The sequence below is a fragment of the Grus americana genome, chromosome 5 (assembly GCF_028858705.1).
Source record: "Grus americana isolate bGruAme1 chromosome 5, bGruAme1.mat, whole genome shotgun sequence".
Classification (NCBI taxonomy): Eukaryota; Metazoa; Chordata; class Aves; order Gruiformes; family Gruidae; genus Grus; species Grus americana.
Genome location: NC_072856.1, coordinates 606,708 through 629,092, shown reverse-complemented (window position 1 = coordinate 629,092; position 22,385 = coordinate 606,708). Strand labels below are relative to the sequence as shown.

Here is a 22,385-nt window from a genome sequence, read left to right as displayed (position 1 = left end):
CAGCGACGAGGCCTGTGTGAGCTGGTGCAGGCACAGTTTCTGTTTCCCCTGCATAAGGAAGTGGGCCTGCCAGAAAACCGTGTGCCCTCTCTGCCGGGCATCTTTTCAGCACATCTTCCGTAGAGTGGGCGTCAACGACTACGAGGTGCACAGAGTCGTGCCCTGTGAGAACAGGAGGAGATCTCGAGGCCGCCCTGCAGAAAGGAGGCAACATCATTCCTCAGGCCGTCGGCACCGCAGCTCTTCTTCCAGCAGCGACCACAGCAGCGGCCAGGCCGGTGCCCCGGAGAGGGGCCAACGCCGGTCCCCAAGGCGGCACCAAGATGGCCACAGCAGGGCTCAGCAAGCCCAGGGCTACAGCTCCTCAAGAAGCAGGAGGCAGCAGCGGAGCCGGGCTCGGGACAGCGGTCTCGATGAGAGCCGAGCTCCAGGGCCCGAAAGGGGCACCCTGGTCTCCTCGGGGAGGAGCAACCGCCGCCGACGGGCAGGCCGGGATTCCTCCAGGGACCGGCGTGCGACAAGGAGCCGATCCCCGCGGAGGTCCCGCAGCACACGAGCCCGAGCCAGCTGGGAGCACTCACAGGGTCCCCACAGCAGCCGGCGGCGGAGCAGGGACAGGGAGCGTCCCCGTGCCTGGGACAGGCAACAGAGCAGGTCCCGCAGGCAAAGCCGGGAGGGCCCCAGGGACAGTCCAGGCACAGCGGCCTACAACTCCTCTGCAAGGCAGAGGCGGTGGAGGAGCAGGGATGGGGACGAGGGACGAGCTCCAAGGCCCCAGCAGGATGTCCCAGCCTCTTCGGGGAGGAGCAACCGCCGCCGACGGGCAGGCCGGGATTCCTCCAGGGACCGGCGTGCGACAAGGAGCCGATCCCCGTGGAGGTCCCGCAGCACACGAGCCCGAGCCAGCTGGGAGCGCTCACGGGGTCCCCACAGCAGCCGGCGGCGGAGCAGGGACAGGGAGCGTCCCCGTGCCTGGGACAGGCAACAGAGCAGGTCCCGCAGGCGAAGCCGGGAGGGCCCCAGGGGAGGCCCAGGCACAGCGGCCTACAACTCCTCTGCAAGGCAGAGGCGGTGGAGGAGCAGGGATGGGGACGAGGGCCGAGCTCCAAGGCCCCAGCGGGATGTCCCAGCCTCCTCGGGGAGGAGCAACCGCCGCCGGCGGGCAGGCCGGGATTCCTCCAGGGACCGGCGTGCAACAAGGAGCCGGTCCCGGCGGAGGTCCCGCAGCACCAGGGGCCAAGCACGAGCACGGCGGGAGCGGCAAAGGAGGAGAGACTGGGACGAGGGGTGAGCTCTCAGCCCCGAATGAGACGTCCCGGCTTATTCCGGGAGAACGTCGTCAGCGTGGAGGCCACAATCGTTCCGGAGTCGCGCAGCTCTGCCAGGCGCAGGGCCTGGTAGCACAGCCAACCAGCAAGGGAAATGGCGCCTCGGCCTCCAGAACCGCTCCGGACAACTTGTTACTCTAAATAAACAGACTTTGTGTAAGCCTGAGGTAGAAGTTGCTGGTTTTCAGGTTGTGCCGTTTGCTGTGTCTCAGGAGCCTTCGCGTGCATTTTGATATAGCCTAGGCTCCTGGGGGTGCCGTGGGATGGCCCCATCAGGCCCCATCGTTTTGTCTGCGTGCTCCCCCTGGCCCTGTCAGGGACCTCTCTGGACCAGGCCAGGAGCTGCAGGGCTCCCCACATCATCCCCACCTCAGCTCTTCACCTCTCATTTCCTTAGGCTTCCGTGGCTGAAACCAATTTATTGGAGCAGCTGGCACCCCTTGAATCTCATTTCTGCAGCAGAGCCATGGCTCGGCACAGCAGCAGTTTCTGCAGAAGAACCGAGGTGCTGGCTGACGCCGTTCCTCACTGGAGGCTGGGCGTGCCCAAGCCCTGCAGCACAGTCTGCAGGCCAAAAGTGCTCCTCCCTGCAGTCCCGGCTATCCCATGTGCCCAAGGGGTAAAGCAGCAGCGGCGCAGCCCTCTCTGGGGGATTGACGCGTAGGGGACTACAATGTTACAGGGTACGTCCTGATCTCTTCCTGCCAGCAAAGCAGCGTTTCAGCCTCAACCGTTGGATGGGGCTGGAGGAAAAGAAGTGGTTTCACCCAAAGAGCGCAGCCGAGGAGCGGCAGCGCCTGCGCGCGCAGGAGCTCTGCACGCCCCAACAGGACTGGCCTTTGCTCATCAGCATCGGCTCGTAAACTCAGCCCCAAGCCTTTGACACGGGTAAGGGCAGAGGGTTCTCGCTCCTTACTCCAAGTGCTGCAGGGCTTTTTTGTCTGGGGGACTGGCCGCCTGCGCTTGGGCTGGAGCTGCCCGCTGGGCAGTCCTGGAGTGAAAGGGAATCTCTGAGAGACTTTTAAGAGTTTCTTAAAGCCTTAAAGTTGACTTTAAGAAAGTCTTCAAGTCTGCTAAAGACTAAGGAAGTCTTAAAGTTGACTTCAGGAAAGTCTTAAGATGTAGTAAGGCTAAGAAAGTCTTCAAGTTGGCTTTAAGAAAGCCTTGAAGTTGATTTTATGGAAGCCTTTAGGTCCTCTAGAGACTTTAAGATCGCCTTAAAGTTGACTTTAAGAATACTAAATAAATATGTGTAAAAATATGTACACACACAATTTGCAAAGAAGTTTCTGCCTTTCCAATGAGAGTTGGTGGCCTGGCGCGCTTCTTCACGTATCCGCATTCTCCATCGCTGCCGGTCAGGGTTCCTGCTCAGGCAGGAGAGGTCTGGACCCATGAATCAGGAGGCTTTGCCCCAGTCACCCCTCTGGGGACACAGCGGCTCCTGCCCCAAGGGCACACGGAGCTCGCCCCGGGGCAGCGCAATACCAGTGGCCAAAAACCTTGCCCCAACTTGCCGGGCCATTTCTCACTTTTTTTGCCTACCTCGTTTGCTCTTTGGCAGCGGGCAGGCACAGCCCAGGATGTTCGGGCATCGCTGCTCCAGGCAGAGCCCCTGTGGCCACACACCGAGACGACGGCGGGTACCAGCAGCAGGACGCAAGGCCCCTTCGGTGGTCTCTGCTGCAGCCAAATTTGCGCTGCCAGGAGCGGTGGGGGACCCTCCAGCTCAGCTCTCCGGCTGATCTGCCCCTGCGGTCCTGCTGCTCCATTCCCACGCGCAGCACCCTGCGCCACAGGAGCGACAGAGGAGATGGAGCCAACCGGGGTTTTCCTCCTCTGATTAAACAGAAAAAAGCAGCAAAGCACGAAGAGGGACTTCAAAACAGCCAAAGTGCCACCGGGATTTCAGAAAACTCTGCACCTGTCAGGCATTTTTGCCACCCCCGCACACGCAGACATGCAGGCTGCCAAAGGTCGGTGAGCCCGGCTGTCAGCTGTCTAAACGGTTAAAAATCTGTGGCAGGGGAAAGAGTCTCTTAATCTATCCAGCAATAAGAACGCATCATCCATAAACATTGCAAAAATCTCTTCCTTACAAGAAAACCTGCCCAAACCACTAATTCCTGCTCCACCAATCTGGAAGATGGAGAAACACACCTGGGAAAGATGCAGACACACACATCCGTGGCATAGTAAACACAAATAGCACAGGGGGTAGATAAAAATAACGTGCTTAAATTAAAATAACAATTAGAAGAGCTTGTGCTGGTTGGGGTTTTTTGGGGTTGTTTTACTAAGCTTTCATGGTTTGTCAAAATTGCAAGCTTTTATCAGCTCACAGTCACGGAGCTCCCGTTTCAGGGCATTACTTAAACATGCGTTGAAATCCCATCCGCTTCTGTAGATCTCAAACTTATGCGTAAGTCGATTTTTCCCACCTGAAAAAAATCATGAAGAATAGTTTAAAATAATGGGGGGGGGGGGGGGGGGAGAGGAATAAAATTACATGCGAGGTTCTTAACCGCTTTTTCCTGGCAACATGCCTAAACCTTCTCTAATTATTCCTTTCCTGGAGCTGCTTTAACAAGGGGACGTGTTTATGCCTCTTCCACGGGGGTGTCAAGGGAAGGAGGGGAGCACGTCATCGTAGCACACGTAGACACCAAAAAGGGGGGGCCAATCTTTTAAATCAAGTCTACGTTAGTAAACACCTCATTAACATTTTGATGACTACAAATAGTCTTTAAGTTCCAACTGGGCACATGCGAGGAAACGCATGAAGAGCGTGGGTTTAGCTGGCAGTAACGCGCCCAGAAACGGCTCGGTGACACCGACACACAACCCAACGCAGCAAGAAACTCAAATTAAAGCAAATTTACTGTAAAAGTGAGGCGTATCCTATTAACAGGCACAGAAAGATGTTGCTGGAGGATTTTTACATCATGTGGTGTTATTTATTATTATTATTGTTTTTTTAAAGATGCACTAGGAAGGGACATGGGGTTTTTTTTTAAATCTTCAGCCAGTTGCTAAACCTGGGTTAAAGTTAGTGACTTTTCCAGAGGCCAAGAATAGCAAAAGCTGATCCTGTCATCGGTTGGACTTCAGGGGCATCTGGAAGGAAATGCCAGCACCATCCGGAACGTGGAGTGATTCCATCTCTCCGGGCAGGGTCACACGCTCCATCTCCTCTGTGTCCAGCCGCAGACAGCAGGATTGGGGGGTTTCCTCTAAATCAGGATCCAGCTCGTCAGAATTCGTTTCAGGCCAAAGGAGCGAATGGAAGCAGAGCCTTTGGTTCCCCAAGGCGTGTGATTTATCCACTGAAACAAACCTCAAATGCCAGCCTTTGGAATCGCCCGTTAACGTCCCACTCACCCCTGACTGGGGTTGTCCCAGTAGCTGATGTAACCTCCCTAAACGCACATTCAGCACGCGGGACATCCGCCTTGCCCGTGGGTATGGTTTTGGCTGGATGGAGGAAGAGTGGTCACACCGGAGCCCACTCGCACTGCAAAAAGAAAGAGTTAAAAAAAAAAATATTCAAGAAATGGTGAAAAGCACTGACTGGGGCACGCTGGAGTTTAGGTATGGGATGCTGAGCTCTGGAGTTTTTATTCCAAGGTGGGCACGCATCCTGCCCGTCCACATCAGGCTCTGGTAGAGCCACTTTGTTTGATCGTGGTGTTTTTCTTCCACAGAAACCCACTTCCAATAGACCTGGAATTCACCCAGTTTTCCAATTATCCTCAAAGTCGGTATCTCACCACCAAAGCCGCTCCTGGGGAACGTACACACACAGCCATGAGAGAGAAGCAGGTAGCACTTAGCACATGTGACGTCCATGCACGTGAACGGAGCTATCGTACATTTAGGTTTCCCTCTACGGAGTTTTTTCTTTAAATGCATAAAATCTCATCCTAGTAGAAACTGATGTTCGCTATCCTGGAGAATCCACTCTCTGGATAAGGCAGCGTCTTTGAGCAGTGTCTCAGGGATCTGGAGATGCTGGATGTGCCACCTACGCACGCAAACATTTCACCGGGAAAACCCTGGAAAGATGTAGGTCGACATTCTGCGTGGATGTATATTTGTACCGAAGCTGCATTTCCTCTATTTTAGAATAACAGCAAATGATAGGAGATTCAAACAGTTTCTGCTGAAACAATGATAAAAAAAAGAGTTCTTGGAGAAGTGCAAACAGGCTGAAATAGTCTCAAGGAAGAGCAAGCACATTTGGCCAGCGCTGCTCTGAAGGATGTCAACTGTCCAAAATTTGCGGCAGTCTGTGAATTTAGGAGGTTTTTACAAAAACCGGCACCTCTGCAAGGCTGACGGAGTAATTCCTGAGGACGGTGCCTCCGTCAAAGACGCGGGCAGTGTTGGTGTCCATCCATAGGTGCCCTGCTCCAGGCAGGTAGATATCTCTCCACGTTTGCCCTTTTTCTGTTATTGGGGCAATCAGGACCTGCAGTGAAAAAAAGAAAGAAAAAAAAAAAAGAAATTTCACAGACGGAGGATTAGCTGGGATGTACCGGCCAGGAGGCTGAAGGGACAACAAGCCACCGCAGAGCGGATCGGGAATTCTGGCTCACGGCTGCAAACGAGAGCAGCAGAGGCCAAAGCAGGTGAGCGCGAGGCTTCCTGAACGGCAGTGAGAAACGATGATGCCGTGGCCTTCGTCCGACTGGGACTGGGCTCACCCCTGCCTGCGGTAGCCCCTAGAGTCCATCCAGCTCATGTTTTGGAAGACCTGAACAAAAGAAAACCGTCAGAAATCTGCGTTTCCCGCAAACCAAGCTCGTGCTTGGAGGTCGAGCGGGACAGGGCAGATGCAGGCAGAGCCGGGGCACAGGCTGCCCAGTAAATCCCAGATTGCAATGGGAATTGTGGCAGAGTCGAGGTGAGAGATTCCCAACTCTGCCACAAATCCCCTACGCGCCACAGGGATTTCCCTTTCCCCTCCTGTCCCCGTGCTTGGGAGGATCTTGTTCAGGCAGACCCTTTGATACGACTTAATCAATGAAGTCAAACATAATCTGGTATGAAACCCGGTAGAAACTTGTATTCCAATCAGAAATGAACACGTTATAGGGGTGGGAGAAAAGCTTTAGCTCCAGGCTGCTAGAAAGGAGGGCTTCAAAATTCCTCTGCCCAGGCTGCTCTCCGGGCGACTTAACCCTCCCTCCCCAGCTTTCCTTCCTGCCTCTCCTGTTGCAGCCTCTCAGACTAATGAAGTCTTGCAGGTTACATAAACTCTAGGAAAAAAACCCCTCACCTTCAAAATATACGACGTGATATAAACCATCTCAAGCAACAAGCACGTTTGATTTATCTTTCTATGGACTCAGGGCTCCTTTGAGATTCAAGGGATTTAGCTGCCCAATGCCCTCAAACGTTCATGAAAATCTCAGCCGCGGGCCTTGGCGTATGCACAATTGCATTAAAAAAGTGTATAGAGATAAAAGCATAAAAAATTTGCTCTTGGGTCACAAATCGACAAGTCCCATTCGGACATGAGGCATAAGAAGCGTGCTCTGCTCGCTCCTGCCCAATGACTTAGTGAAGGTAAGCCAGTCTCCAAAGCACTTCAGAGATGTTTTTTTTTTTCCTCCTTGCTTTATAGGAAAAGCAGTTTCTAACATTCTGAGAATATTTATTCTTGATAAATTATTTCACTTCAGAAACTGAAGGAGGTTTTCAGCACCCTAAATAAGAGTTTTGCAAGAAAAGCGAAACTTTTTTGAAAAGAAAAAACCCCAAACCCAGACAAAATCAGCTGCTTTGGCTTCAATTTAAATCTGTTTGAACACCGAGGCTTTGATTTGTATTTGTGCAGAACTGGCTTCACATGATGATGAAGAAATAAGGGATGACAGGAAAAAAATTAAAACTCTAGAAAGGCCATTAAAGGAGGAAAAAAAAAAGGCTAAATAGTGAAAAATAGATATGAAATTTATGGATCAGTCCCTCTTAAACCCCATTTTTTGAGGTCCTGGTCAACAGCAAAGAGCAAGTGCTGGGCACTCATCCCCGCACCCCTTAGCGATGCTCCGCAAGCTGCACAGCAGCAGCATCCCAGGGAGAGCTCGGGGCGTTTGGCACAATTTGGGGGACACTTTCAGACCCTCCTCGCCTTTATAAACATCTTTGGCAGCAAGATCTGGCTTCCTGCCTCTTGCAGCAGCCGCTTTTGCCAGGCAGATGGCGCTGACCAGCGGCGACGCTGCGTCACAACCACCAAACAGCACGCGGGAAAATTTTTTTTTGGGGGGGGGGGGGGGCGAATCAGTGGAACTTGTCTCTCTGCTATTAGATTTCAACACGCTTTGGTGGAAGGATTCGATAGCGGTCAGCTCCGGTTCCCTTCCCCAGTTGGGGCAGGTTGCTCGTGAGCAGTGCTGGGTTATGGCTGTGCACTGTTAAATCCAGTTTCAAGACCTCTAGTCCAGGATCAACCCCCCACCACTGCAGTCCCACACCTCCACGTCCCAGAACTGCTTGCGCGAGGCCAAGGGCATTGCTGTCCCGTCTGCTCAGAGGGAGCAAATATTCCTTTCCCTGGGTAGCCAGCAAAAATCTGACATAAAACCTGCTTTTTGGGTGCTCTTCCTGATTTGACAGATCGGTCCGGCCTGATTCAGGTTGCTGCCAAGAGATCTGGGAGCAATGAGCGTACAGCCTGAAAAAGCAGATTTCAAAGCGGGACTATCCTCCCGGCCCAGTTCCACCCCCCCCCCCCAAAACAGCCTGGGGCACGACTCAGAAGCGGGAGGGGTTCAGCAACAGCACGAAGCCCTGTTCGTCAGCACCCTGCAGCAGCTGCTCGCGTCACGGGTGATGCTCAAAAAGGTTTAGCCCAGCGTCCTAACGCTTGGTCCTGCCTCAGACCAGGACAGGTCTGTGCTCTCTGATGCTCCCCATCGGTTTGGGGGTTGCATTTGATTAGGATCAAAAAAACCCCTCAAAGTGTGGCCCGAGGAGCTCCCCCCCGACAGGACGTTTGGTGATTGCGGGCTGCAGTGCCATGTAATGGGATTAACAGCCCAAAGAGAGGGGGGAAAGGAGCAATGCTGCCCATCAGGAGGTGCCCTCCAGCAGAAAGGACTGAAAAACACCCTGATATTAAAAAACCAAAGAAAAAAAGTCTTCTCGACTCTTCGTTTTGAATAAATTGCAAACCCAAAGGAGCCAACGGGGTCCCGTCAGCCCTTTGGTTTCACACAACCTCTGCTCGAGCGCTGCGTTCGGGTAGGATGCAGAGGGGCGGATGGGCGAGCGCAGGGGGCACCTTGTTTGCTCCCGGGTGCCCTTCGAGGGCATTCAGCCCCCACATTCCCCACCTCGTCTCCGATGAGAAACTCATCCTCTACGATAAAAGCTGTTGGATCTGTGGGACTGAGCCACCACGCCGGCCGGAAGATGGGGTACCCCAAACGTAGCCATTCCTCGCTGTATTTGACGATGAGCGGCACAACAAAGTCCCGGTGCCTCTGTATACATTGCCGGGTAAGATTCAGCACCTGCAAGGCAGGGGAAGAAAAAGAAACCCCTGACAAGTCCTTCATCCAATAAACAGCGAAGCAAGCAGGAAAAAAAAATAAAAAAGATAAGAGACATTCCCTTGGGAAGGGAGATTTCCAAACTGCAACGTCCTGACCAAGCTCTGGCAGCTAACAGGGTGCGCGCAGGGGTGATACAGTGGGTTGATGCCCATTTAGATGCGAACGCTGGGGACAGCGGCCGGCACGTGGTGCCCGTGTCGATGTCTCTAACCAAAGCAATGAACTCTCTTGCTGCTGCCAAAGAGGTTTAATGACATTTCCCCCCGTGCCCTCGATTTTATGAGTCGCTCTCCCCGTTTATTGCCCTAAAGGTAACATCCCTGGGAAAACGCCTCCAACTGTTTAACAAGGTCCTGAATGTGAATCTGCAGGCTTCGCTCTACTGTCAATATTAACTATTTGATCAAACTATAATTAAACGATTCCAGCAGCAAAAGGGAGAGAGAGGCACGTGACAATTGCTGTCATCCCCGCAGGCATCGTGCGTACCGGCCCCACGCTGCACGTAGCCGTGAAGTATAAAGCCATGAAAACTCGCTTTAACTTTGCAGCAAAAACACCGCTGAGCGCATACAGCGACGGGGCTGCTGGGGCAGCGCGCGGGACTCTGCGGGTAGCAAGAACAGGCTGGGGAGTTTTAGCCTCAGCTTTCCCCAGCGGGGACCTTGATGGCTCTCGGGGGTGTTTGTCAAACGAGGCACCATTTGGGGTTTGCCTGGCAAGGGTTTGGTAGCAGGGGGCTACAGGGGTGGCTTCTGTGAGAAGCTGCCAGAAGCTTCCCCCGTGTCTGACAGAGCCAATGCCAGCCGGCTCCAAGACGGGCCCGCCCCTGGCCTAGGCCAAGCCCATCAGCAATGGTGGTAGCACCTCTGGGGTAACAGAGTTCGGAAGGGAAAAAAAAAGGAGCAGCAGCTTTTGCAGCCGGAGAGAGGAGTGAGAAGATGTAAGAAACTCTGCAGACACCCAGGTCAGTGCAGATGGAGGGGGAGGAGGAGCTCCAGGCGCCGGAGCAGAGATCCCCCTGCAGCCCGTGGTGAAGGCCATGGTGAAGCAGGCTGTCCCCCTGCAGCCCGTGGAGGAAGGATGAGGGGGTGTAGAGATTCCACCTGCAGCCCGTGGAGGACCCCACGCTGGAGCAGGTGGAGGCACCTGAAGGAGGCTGCGGCCCGTGGGAAGCCCACGCTGGAGCAAGCTCCTGGCAGGACCTGTGGGCCCGTGGAGAGAGGAGCCCACGCCAGGGCAGGTTTGCTGGCAGGACTTGTGACCCCGTGGGAGACCCCACGCTGGAGCAGTTTGCTCCTGAGGGTCTGCACCCCATGGAAGAGACCACGCTGGAGCAGTTCATGAAGGACTGCAGCCCGTGGGAAGGACTCATGTTGGAGAAGCTGGTGCAGGACTGTAGCCCGTGGGAGGGACCCCAGGCTGGAGCAGGGAGGAGTGTGAGGAGGAAGGAGCGGCAGAGACACCGCGTGATGAACTGACCACGACCCCCATTCCCCAAGGGAGAGAAATGGGGAGTGAAGGTGAGTCCAGGAAGAAGGGAGGGGTGGAGGGAGGTGGTTTAAGATTTGGGTTTATTTCTCATTGCTCTGCTCTGTTTTGCTCAGTAATAAGTGAGATGAATTTTTTCTAGGTTGAGTCTGTTTTGCCCATGACAGTGATTAGTGAACAATCCCTCCCTGCCCTTATCTCCACCCACCAGCCCCTCGGCATGTTTTCTCTCCCCTACCCAGCTGAGGAAGGGGGTGATGGAGCGGCTTTGGGGGGGCACCGGGGCCAACCCACCACGTGGACACTGTGCCATCCTCCGCGGGGGTACGTACCCAGGGTTCGCAGCAGAGCCAGGGCGGCGTGCTGAAGGCCATCACGGGGAGGAACGTCACGATCTGCAGCCACCGCACATAGAGCTCCGGGTCCCCTGGGGCATCACCAGCCAGGCTCCCTCCTGCCGGGGACGAGGAGCTGAGTGAAGCTGCTCGGGGTCACCTCGTCACGGGGTGAGTCCCAAACGACCTGCTCTCCACGTGGGCAGGACATCTTACCCCACTGCAAAAGGGGCCAAAACCTCCCCACCCCTGTTTTTCTGCCTTGATCACCATCTGCAAATATCAGACATCCATCTCCGGGCAGTTTAGGACCAGACATGCTGGGCATGAGGTCTCAGGAGTTTCTAGATTTTAGCAGAACATTGTAAAAAGGGATTTCTCTCCTGCAAAGAAAAGCATTGGGAAAGCGTCGGACTGCCCTGCCAATTTGTGCAGAGATGATGCGCCACGGGAAAATCCTCCTGTAATTTGGATCCTTTGCAATGCATAGTGAAAAAAACGCTGGAGAAGCAGAGTATTACTAACTAATTAATCAGAAACGCCTCGTGGGAGGGGGTCCCATTCCCCTCCAAAACACCAGAGAGGGGCTTGGGAAGGACGGGACAGGACAGGAAGCCCGTGGGCTGGAGCATCATCCCTGGGAGCCAGCATCGCCCTGAAAACCCGGCACAAAACACCGCGATGCCAAGGGCTCACCCGAACCGCCCGCAGCCCCGCTTCCCCCCCAGGGGCCTTGCCCGTCCCGAGTGGCCCCCGCGCACTGTCGTGGTGAAACAGCCCCCGGCACCGCACGCCCCAGCAGCCCACCCCCTCGGTGCAGGGGGGGCTGCTCTCGTCCGGCACGGCTGGAATAAGCCAACGGGTTCGACATCTCTCTGAGGAAGGAGCTGGCACGCGGTGATTGCCTGAGCCTCATTTTCTAAGGAAAACGGGCTAAAAATAGAGGCCGAATTGAAAAAATTGCTCAATGCCCCCCCTTTTTCAGGGCTGTCTCTGCAGCCCTCTGGGTCTGACCCTCCACGTGCAGCCTCTGTGTGATTGGGGCACATTTCAAACACAAACCACCCCGTCACCTCCAGGGAGGGGGGGAAAACAAGCTGCTTGGCCCCGATTAAAGGATTGTTTCAACTTTTGTGATGTTTTTGTTCAAGGATTTCTCAAGCCATTGTGCCCTGGAGCAGAAACGCAAACTTGGAGCGGGGCTGCTGGTGTTTCAGGAACATCCCTTTCCCAGCAAGGAGCCTGGGCGTGCAGTTTCCCAGCTGTGGGCTCCCTCCTCCTCCTCCCGGGTGGGTTTTAACCCGAGCAAAGCTGCGAGGGGCAGTGGGCTGCCCTCCGCCTGCGGGCAAGGAGCTCCACAAAGGGCACCCCCAGAGCCCCGGCTGCTTCTGGGGCTGCCCATTAACATTTACAGCGTTGGGTTTTTGTTTTCAATGCCTCAGTCGATGCCCTAGTAACACACAACCCAGTGGAGTCACAGCAGAAAATTGGGTGCCAGGAACAACATGCTTCAAGCCTTCATCTCGCACACCCAGGCCAGCCGGTGCAGACATACCTCCCGCCTGAACAACCTGCAAAAAGTCTCTGCAGACAAGCCAGAAACAGGGGGGAAAGCAGAAGAGAAGCTATTACCTACTGCATCGGGGATGAAGAAGTTGTAGCCCAGGAGGCTGTAGTGCAGCACGGAGGGAATAACCCCCTTCAGACCAGCGTGGCTCCAGTCCGAGCGCAGCGGGCTCATCTGGACGAAGAGCGGTAGATGACTGGATCTGGGGAAAAGCAGCACAAACCCAACGGTTTGGATGGCTCGCAGGAGCCAGAACTCACCGATGCCTGGCTGTCTTGGCAGTCGCTCTGGTCAGATACGGGTTTCTCCAACCACTTGGCATCTCTGTTGGAGGAAAATCGGTGCTCCCCAGTCCCGCTCCCACCCACTGCGCCTGTCCTGCCGAGTCTGGTAACCCCAATCCTCCTCCTCCTCCCCAAATCCCCTAACTCAAAGCTTTCCTTCTCCTGGCTTGATCTCCTGAGGAACCACCATTTGGTGGCCCACCTTCTTGGCAGCACAGCCACGCTCTGGGTTGTGGCCATCATCTTCCTACCTCTCATACGGCAACACCAACCCCGGTGGGGAAATGCTCACGGAAATCATACCCATGACACCGGCTGGGGTACCCCAACAGCACCTCAGCCCTGGACCGTTCCCCAAACCCAAAGCACCGACCTCCTTGCGATGCGGATGGCTCCGAAGGCACGTCCTGCGGGGAGGATTTCTCCTCCTGGCTTTCATTTGTGCTCATCTGTTTCACATTGAGTGGCTGTCATTCCTGACAGCGGGTTTGTCTGCCAGAATAAAACATCATTTTCCCAATGCTTTTTTTAATTTTGTTTCCCAGTAGCGTTTCTATGCTTGGAGTTTACTTGGCGAGGTGGGGGGTCATGTCATCAAGCAGCCCAGCGCAGGAGATAGCATTTCTGATGGCCAGAAGGGGTCAGATCTGGACCTTCACAATGAGCTTGGGCTTGAAAAATGGTCTGGAGCTCCTCTGACCAAGGGGCTTTTGGGCTGAGTCTGCTCCCTCCTAGAGCCTGGTTTCCTCCTTGACCTTGCACCCATTTGCTGACTCCCCAAAGGTCTCCCAGGGACACTTTTTCATCCTAGCAAGGCTGATGCGATGGTTTATGAAACATTTCTGGTGTGGAAAGTGCCCACCAGGAAAGGTACGGTCCCAAACAGGCTGAAAAATGGTTAGAAAAGGGGCTCTTTGAACGCTCTGGTTTTGCAGATGACTAAGAGCCATCCACACTGGCTGCCAGCTCGTCACCACCGTGGCATGTGAAACTTGGCTCTTTCTTTGAAAACGAACTATTTTGAAGTTGCCTTCTCAGGCAGTTTACCAGCAATGCCTCACGCGAAACAGAAAATAAGTAATTTTGCAACAGCCCGCATATCCCTTCCCATGTGCCAAACATAAAAATAGCGGGGAAAAAGAAAAGTAATAGCTTTTGGTGCCTTTAACTAAAGGGTCGATGAGGCACGTTAGAACTACTCATTAATAAATTGTCCCTGCTGTGGGCTATGCAGAAAACCGGAGTCGTTTGGCACCGCAAGCCATTACCGACACAGGGATTTGGCCAAGAACCCAGGGCTCACCCTCTCCCTCCTGCAGGAGAGGCAGCGACCTGAAGCTCGAACGGCCATAAATGACAAGATGCATTTTTATGGCATCTGGCATTAACGCATTTAAGCATTTTTATACTCAGAGATGTTTAAACAAGTTATTAAAATGCTGCAAAAGAGAGAGGAAGAGGAGAGATGAGAGCGACCCCTCCATACACGTTTCCTAGACCACCTCCACGCTCCTTCCCCGGGTGCTGAGCGGTGCCCCGGCACCCCAAGGCCGTATTTAAAGCATCACCTCGACTGTCTCCCACGCAGCTCACGCAGCCATCGGCTCCAGCAAAGCATCTTCTCCTCGGTACCCACCTGGCACCGGCGCTGATGACGGTGGCGTTTCCCAGCGTCGCCAGCGCCGCCGCCAGCGCCGCGGCATATCGGTCGCCCGCCAGCTCGGCGGGAGGTGGGACAGCTTGCTCCAGGAAGGCGTTGCCCTCGGCACCCTCGAAGACCATGTACGCGGCCCCCAGCGCCTGCCGCAGCCCTCGGGCGCGTGCCAGGTACCAGCTCAGCGCTGCCTCGCTGGTGACGTTCAGGCGGGCGCAAAGCCGCCCCTTCCACGTGGTCAGCAGCGGGACCTGCGGCAGAGGATGAAAATATCCGTCGAACCCTTCAAACATCCCACCAGAGCCCGGGGCGCGAGGCTGAAGGACGTCTGCTCTGTCCTCACCCTGCGCCGTCGCGGTGCAACGCATCGGGGTGTAAACCCCCTGTCCCCCCCTTATCCCCCCCCCAAAAATCCCTGAGTGGATGGCAAATTGGCGTATCATTATAACATGACTTACAAAAAAGGGAATTGAGGGGATTTTCTGAACACTGGCAACTTTTAAAAAAAAAATATCTTTTGGGAGTGGAAATCTGAAAGCTGCTTCCTTAGGCAAGAGGGGAAAAGCTGCTCGCCCGGGCATTGCTTTGCACCTGCAGGGTTTGCCCCCAGCACGGGAGGATCGTGGGTATTTACTCAGCTTTAACGTTCATTTTAGGTCGAGCAGCAGGTTTGGGGGTTGGAGGAGGGTCTCGTACCGAGCAGCCCCCGAATCGGGGCTGCAGGCTCAGCCAGTAGCTCGCCGCCTGGCCGTCCTGCAGCGAGCGCAGGAAGAGCGGGGAGGCGATGCTGGCGTACGGGGACAGCGTGACGGAGAGCTGCAGCGGTTCGATCAGGGAAGGGTCCCAGGCGCGGGCAGAGCCCTGCCTCTTCCTCTGTGCCGAGGGCACCTGGTCCTGTGGGGAGGGAAAGGCAGAACGAGGCGTTTTGTAGGGGCGGCGAAGCCACCGAGCACCAGCTGCGTGGGGTGCAAGTCCAAACGAGCATCCCTGCTCGGGGAGGGGGGGATGCTCACAGCCCCCACCCCACAGAAGGGCTGTGGCTGCATTTTACACGTTGGATTTCACGGTGCCGAGAGCAGGGCTGATGGCAGCTCTCCATCTGCCTTTTGAGCCCGAGGGCCGGCAGGATGGGACGTACCGCGGCGGCGAGGACGGCGGTGCAGTGCTCCCCCAGGGCCAGGATCCCCTCCTGAAGGCGATGCCGCTTCAATCTCTTGCCCAGCGCCTGCAAACCTCGTTTTATTTTGGCAGCCGAACCCGTTGGGCCGTAATATCGCCAGATGGGAGACCTGCGGGGTGCAAAGAGCTGGGAGTGGGGGGGGGGGGTTGCACTTTGTGCTACCCGAGATGCTCGGGGCAGCGACCAGGACAAGGGCTTGGGAAGCGGCCCCGCAGCCGGGAGGGAAGGAGCATCTTACCCCAGGAGCGCCGTATCCGGCAGCGCCCGTGCCGGCCCCGCGAGCTGGCTGCCCACGTGCCGGTGGGCGGCCGCGACGTCCGGGCTGACGCAGAGGAGGTAGCGCAGGGGCACCGCGGCTCTGCCTGCCGGCGTTCCCAGGCAGAAGTGCCTGTTGCTCTCCAGCGAGAGGAAGAGGGGCACGTCGGGTGCCACTGTCACCGTCACTCCTTTGGGGACAGGAGAGGAAAACGGCGTCGCAGCAAGCGCCCGGCTCCTCTCGGTCCTCGCGCCGGGGGCCGCAGGGACAGGGGTGCGCGGGGCAGAGCCTAACTGGTACCAGGACCTCCCGCACCGATCCTGGCCGTGCGAGCAAATCCCGACTCTCTGCTTCCCCTATTCGCTTTTAGCCTCCAAAATGCCTTTCAAGGGCTGGATTTGCTCTGTTTCTTGCCTCTTTGCTCTGCATTCAGCTTCGGCAGCGGCTTCAGCTTCACCAATGCAGGGCAGTTGGCAGATCAACTGATTAATTTGGGGGAATACCTGAAGTTTGGCGTTCTGCAAAATAATCCAAACATCCCCCCAAAAATGACAATGGCAACTAAACTCACGCCCGCATCCAGCATCCCTTCGCAGTGGCAGGGACCCGGGAGCGCAGGGTGAAGCCGCTCGAGTGGAGCTGGAGGATGCGGCCACGGACACAGACCTCTGCTTAAAAAAAAAAAAAACCAAAACCCCAAACCCAAACAAACCCCACAAAAACATACACCGAGAGCATGGGACTCCCCTGGGGTGACTTGGGTCACCCCCATCCTCTCAGGCGCTGACTCGTAAGTGCAGCTTAGGTGCTGAGGTGCGATATCGCAGCCTCTCCCAGAGGGATGGGGCAGCGTGGGACCCGTGCCTTGCGCCCGCTGCCGTTACATTTGTGGAGTATTTTCATCTCAGAGACACCCGCCCCGCTCTTAAACTAGTTGCTTTACAGACAGGGAGAGGGATGGAGAAACCCAGGGGTTCAAGCACGGGGAAGGATGCCGTTACCTGTCGAGCCTAGGAAGTATCTCTCCACAACGGGCCCGTAGCCGGCGGGGTTTTTGCCAAAGTTGCCGCTAACGAAGGGCTGCGCGGGGCTCTCGGCGCCGTTGAGCGGCCAGCGCTGGGCGCGGATGCTCGCCCCTCCGTACCAGGAGACGTTGGCCATGGAGAAGCAATCCTGCAGCCAAGGGAGCATCGTCAGCGGGCGAGAAACACCTCGGGGCGAGGGCGGGCGCGCGAATAGTCGCCTTTGCTTTGGAGAGGCAAAACCCCCGTGAGTTATTCTGGTGTTGTCAGAGCAGTCGTGGGACGGGGCTTTTCCCAGGAGGAAAAATCCCGCCCCCCCCCCCCGAGATTTGGGTGGTTTATGCAAAAAGCAGCGGGTGCTCGCTCTTTGCTTTCTGCATCCGACCCGGTAGAAGATACTCGGGTTTAAGATTTTCCTCTGCAGACACAAGAGCCGGGCTCCCAGGCACAAAACCAATGCTGAAATTCTGTCTAAGCACCCCATTTCTCAGCCTGCAGTCTGTTAGAGTTATCAAATGCTGTCAGAGTAGGAAGAGAAAAAAAAAATTGCAGCAGGAGTCGGTCGTGCAAGTTACATGCTTTGTTTCCCTTGAAGAACAAAAGTAGTCTTAACTTGTTAATTAAAGCCAAAGACAACAATTTTTCTCCTTCTCCCCTTACACAGCTGCCTTCAACACGCAGCCAGGTGGAGGAGCAGGAAAATCCCACCACGGGAATAAAGGCTATGCCTTAAAAACTGTGATTTCCTCTAAAATACAAACCCACGAGAAATCTTCCCCCAGGCCTGTCAGTTTTAGCTAGATGAACTTAAATAAGATAAAATTGCCGTGAAGCAGCGGGATGACCCGGAGGTAACACCCATGCACGACACCCCGCACCTCGGAGAGCCCGCCTGGATGCATCCCTGCGCCCACCCCCAATTAGCAAAATTAACGGTGAAAAGATGCTGAAAACCGTTTCAGCAAGGTTTCGCAGGTGATGTGAGGGCAGAGGTGGAAAATCCAAGGCAGCAGCTTCAAAACACAGTGACAGCACTTTTGCAGACCCAGCTTGGAGAAAAGCTACGTTGTTTTTAAAAAAAAAAAAACCAAACAAACAAACAAAAAAAGCCCCAAACCAAACCTCTCCCAGCTACTGTCTGCAGTGTTTCTGGGGTGAATTTCCAACCCAAGTTTGCGCGCAGGGCAATGGTTAACCCGCCGTGGGAGCCCGTCCCGGAGCACCACAGCATCCCTGGGGAAGCCGGTGGTCTCCCCGCTCTCTGCCAAGGCAGAGCCCTCCGGTCCTGAGGGCTGATGGCAAGAAGCGCCTAAACCCGCGGGGTGTCTGGGGCACCGAGCCATCCCCAAGAGCCGCTGCTCCCAGGGCACATCCCCATCCTTGTCCCCCCCCTCCTTTCAGAAACCATCCGGTTTTGCTTCAAAGCCTCTAAAGCAAAAAAAAAACCAACCCACAAAAACCAACTTTCCCGTTTCTGCCAAAGCGGGGGATCAGCAGGACTTAGCCTCCCGCGTGACTTCACACGCGGGGACAGGCTTCCCCGAAAACCTGGGACGGGCAGAGGGGGACCCAAGGGCCTCCCGACCCAGCACAAGGGTCCCCCCCCCAACCTGACCGCGCGGTGCCGGAGCCCTCGGCTCCTTTCTGCCGCGGGGACAGAGAGAGGTTAAGTGTCTCTGCGGGGTGGGGAGAGGAGGAGATGTGAATTATTAACGTGGAAACCCTGGAGGCTCAGAATAGCTGTGCCAGGTGTCAGCTGAGCCAGTCACACAGGTGGGAAACGGGGGGGATAGGCCTGCTCCTAACTCTTAAATTCCGCTGGATCATGTTTTCCAACAGTTTGGGGTTTTTTTTTTTTTTTAAAGCGGGGAAAAAACCCCTATTCTAGCTCGCTCGTGCTCCCAACCGCCCCAAACTGATGCCAGCAAAGGAAAACCAGCCCCACGCACAGCGGTCGTGTTCAGGCAACACCTTCCCCCGGCCCAAAACGATGTCACCAGGCGATTTACGATGTCACCAGGCGATTATTTACAGCTAACAGGGAGAGCTCCCCATCCCCGCAGGACCCCGTCCCAAGGGCTCCCCCCAGCCGGGCACCATGCTCTGACAGGGTTTTTCCTTCCCCTCCCTGAGGCTCCTTCTCGGAGTCTGCTTTTATTTAACTGAGGGAGAAAACTGGGAAGGATACAAAAGAAAAAAAAAAAAGCCCCCATAAATTTTTGGGGCAGCAGCCATGGATTAATCTCATCCCGAGGGAGCTGCCACATCGTGTCTGTGGTTGGAGCAGACCTTTCCGAGCTGCTCGCCTTCCTCGCCAACATTGTTATCTGAAGCGCTTGTTTGTCTGCTCTCTCTACAAACACAGTTCTCCCACCCGGGGGTTACCAACGCGGCGGCCGCAGCCCCTCGGCATCAGGGCACGAGGCTTCCGGAGGGGCTTTTCCCCTCCGGGACCCTCCAGCTACCAGAGGCTTTGGAAGATGGGGTGCCCCCGACCATGGTGCGACCCCACCACCGCGCCGGGAAATGGTGCGTTTGGGCCAGCACCTCCCCGCTTTGGCTCGTTTCACCCCAAACGTGACGGTTCAGAGAAGGGCACGGGGTCCCCATTACCTTCAGCATCACGTCGGGGCGCAGCGGGGTCCAGCGGACGCCGTAGCACTCGGTGGCGGGGGCTGGCGGGGGCTCGAGGGAGAGCCGGAGCTCGGCGTCCTCCTCCCAGGCGTAGCAGAACTGCCCGCCGTCGTGCCAGCAGCGGTCCCGTGGCGGAGGCGGCTCGGCGGCCGGCACGCCGCCCACCGTGATCACCGCCACCATCCGCCCCGCCGGCAGCGCCCGCAGGAGCAGGGCACCCCGCCGGCGCTCCCACAGCATCCCACCGGCACGGCCCCGCAGCACCCACTCCTCCGGCGACTGCTCCAGCGCCTGCCAGGAGATGATGCCGATGGTCATGGCGAAGAAGACGGCCACGCCGAGGCAGCCGACGGCACCTTTCCAGGGCTCCGTCATCTCCCTGAAGCCCGACGTCCAAGCGGCGTCGGGGATTTGGCCGGTGGGGCGGGCGAGTGGCATGGTGCGATCTCAGGGGGATGCTCCGGCTCCTCTTCTCCTCCCCTCCTGCAGCAGCACGAGAAAGCAAGCCCTCCTCTTGGATTGCTCCAAGAGAATATTAAAAAAAGAGTTTAGAAAAAAAAAAAACCGAAGCCGCAACTCTTTTCTCTCTGTCATGATCCAAAGGTGAGAGAAATCTTTTGCAGCCTCCTCCTGCTCGCTGCTGCACGGCAAATCCCGCTGCCGGGCTCGGCACCGGCTGCCACGGCAGCTCAGCCGCCAAACCCCGTCCCGGTTGTCAGCTCAACCCCTTGGCACGGCGGAGAAGTACACGCGTGGCCGAAAGCCACGGGAGGGGCGAGGGGGCAGCGCTGGAGCCTCTGCACATCTTTGGGCTTTCGCTTTGCGAAGCGGCGCAGCTTTACCGCTGCTTTGCGAACCGAGGAGCCAAGAGCCGAGGGGCGCAGAAAAAAGGTACTGCCGGGGTGGTTAGAGAAAAGGGGGGGAACGCCACGCCGGTTTTCCATGCCCCTTCCCTCGTGCCTCTGAGGGCACTTGATGACTGCACGGAGCAGGGAGACACGTTACCTGCGGGCATGGTCCGGCAGCACCGGCCGAGCCCTCGCTGGAGGCAACGGCCACCCGGTGCTCCGACCCACGGGACCACCCATGGGACCAGCATCCCCCCATGCCCCAGGGCCCCCCCACCCTGCCCGGCTGCCTTCACACGGGGGCTGGGTGCTGCCTCCCCCCAGCCCAGGGTGCCCACCCGTCGCGTCCCCCAAGCACAGGCGCAGCTGCGGTTCGGTTACCGGAAGGTGGGGTGACCGACGCTTTCGCAGCCCCCGAAGGTGGTTGTCGACATCGGCGCACAAGCCCCAGCTATTTTTCTGCTGCGGGTTGTTCTCCTCTCCCCGGGGCAGCTTTTCCGAGACCCGTATGCCCGGCAACTTGAGCCGCACGAAGCCAGCGCGTTACCCAAGACGAGACACGGTGTGCTCCCTGCCCCCCCGCTCCCCCGCCAGCTGTGCGCATCCTCAGGGAGTTACGCTGCAGGCAGGACATCTAAAAAAATATTTTTAAAAAGCATGTATAATAATTTTAAAGTGATTTTTTTTGCAAAGTTATTGATACGGCTCCGGCTGAGCGCTCGCTGCACACCTGCGAATCCACACACGAGAAAGCCGCGGCAGCACTAAGCCTCCCCGTTCTGCTGCTTCGGCTTTTTTGTTGTTAGTAGTATTTTTACTGGTGTTATATTTTGGAGGATTTTCTCCCTGTTTCTACCTCACACTAAACGAGCTGCTGGGGCTCCCCTTGAGTCACCCCCGGGGCCGCAGAAACGGGTGCTGCAGGGAAGGGTGCTGCTTGCACCCGAAAGCAGAGCACCCTCGCAGAGGCAAGCGGTCACCCAGGACCGTTGCGATCCCCACCAGTGCAGAAAACTCTGGAAATCTGGGATTTCCATCCCCTTTTCCACACCCCACGCACTCATCCCACCATCCTCCCCCTGCCTGCGGGTGATCAGGGAAGACCTGGATTTTACAAGCAATTTTACAGACCTGCTGGCTGCCAAGCTATACAAAAAAAATAAATTAAAAATTGAGATTTCAAAGAGTTTCCCCATTCTGCATCCAGGTGAAACCCCAACGACCCCAGGCCCTGAACCCAAAGACAAAAGTGTTACTCACCCCAGGAGATGCTGCTCTTCGGGAGGGTCTCAGGACTGCAGAATCCACCAGGAACATCCTTGGCCATGGCCCAAATAAGCCCCTGGAGGGGCCTTTCCCCACAGGAACCTCCAGGATTAATTTTTCATTTCGGCTGGGGCAATAGCCAGTGTGGGATGGAGGGGAAAATGGGTCGATCATACCGGGACGAGCATCTCCGGCCGCTGGCAGCGGCTCCAGAGCGGGGAGAAAAGGTGGGATCCAGGATAAGGAGGAAGGACGAGGAAGGCTTCACCGAAAGCTTGAAGGTGAGATGGGGACACAGACGTCCATCCAAAAAGGGACCGGGCACCCCCGGGGAAAACCCTCTCTGCAGCTGCCAGGTTAGAGGAGATTACAGCAGAGCTACAGGTGATGGAGATGGGGTTGGGGGCGAAGAGCTAACGAAAGAGGTCATGACTCTCACGGGACCCCCCCAAAAAGCTATCAAGGTTATGGACCGAAAACTAGTTAAAATAAAATGGGAAAACATTAAAAAAGGAGAAGGGGTGCTTCTTCCACCAAAGTTACAGGCAAGGTCGTGGGACTCACGCTGCTCAACGCACCCCACGACCGGGAACAAGGCAGCGAGTAGAAGTTAATAAACCCCCACGGTGACGCCAAGCTGTTCGGCTACAGCATAAACCCGAGCCGCCCGAACTATTGGGGTGGGATTTGCCACTCTTTTTACAAGGCTTTATACATCCCTCTGCCCCAGCGAGAGCACGGTTTGGCTAAAAACCACGCAGAAATGGGGTGATCTTTGGGATGGGGCCGTGGTCCCCGGTGCACCAGGAGGGTTTAACCCTCCGGTCCAGGGTAGGGACGGATGGACGGGGATGCGGCGGTAGCCCCGAAAACTCAGAAAAGCTGCACAGAGATGGGCGATTCCCTGTTCCTCGCCCCAAAACGGGCTGGGCGTGCCAACCGATGGGGTTAT

General features: G+C 56.1%; 1 protein-coding gene across 3 annotated transcripts; it reads right to left on the bottom strand.

The window, feature by feature from the left end:
• Positions 1 to 3,726: 3,726 nt before the first annotated feature.
• On the bottom strand, positions 3,727 to 21,984 carry LOC129207333 (SITS-binding protein-like). 3 transcript variants are annotated; one of them, XR_008577430.1, is made up of 13 exons: positions 21,428 to 21,984; positions 20,549 to 20,801; positions 19,299 to 19,802; positions 16,665 to 16,836; positions 15,646 to 15,853; positions 15,366 to 15,516; positions 14,924 to 15,121; positions 14,210 to 14,478; positions 12,355 to 12,491; positions 10,720 to 10,841; positions 8,675 to 8,854; positions 4,211 to 5,799; positions 3,727 to 3,769 (listed from the first exon to the last, which is right to left on the bottom strand). XR_008577430.1 is itself a non-coding variant. In XM_054828098.1 (12 exons), exons 3-12 carry the CDS (start codon positions 19,755 to 19,757, stop codon positions 5,626 to 5,628), a joined length of 2,070 nt encoding a protein of 689 aa, XP_054684073.1. In that variant the 5' UTR covers positions 19,758 to 19,802; positions 20,549 to 20,801; positions 21,428 to 21,984; the 3' UTR covers positions 3,756 to 5,625. The 3 variants fall into 3 exon arrangements, 2 of the variants coding, with proteins under 2 accessions (XP_054684073.1, XP_054684074.1); XM_054828098.1 differs by having other exon boundaries at positions 3,756 to 5,799; XM_054828099.1 differs by lacking the exon at positions 14,924 to 15,121 and having other exon boundaries at positions 3,756 to 5,799.
• Positions 21,985 to 22,385: the final 401 nt, after the last annotated feature.

What these genes read in the sequence shown, in the direction of transcription:
- LOC129207333 (XM_054828098.1), bottom strand. Translation starts at nt 19,757, where the DNA reads ATGCCACTCGCCCGCCCCACCGGCCAAATCCCCGACGCCGCTTGGACG. An exon ending in CCGCCGTCCTCGCCGCCGCG is followed by an intron (nt 15,122 to 15,365) that starts GTACGTCCCATC and finishes CCCTCCCCACAG; the next exon opens with GACCAGGTGCCCTCGGCACA. An exon ending in GGCTCTGCTGCGAACCCTGG is followed by an intron (nt 8,855 to 10,719) that starts GTACGTACCCCC and finishes CCTGCCTTGCAG; the next exon opens with GTGCTGAATCTTACCCGGCA.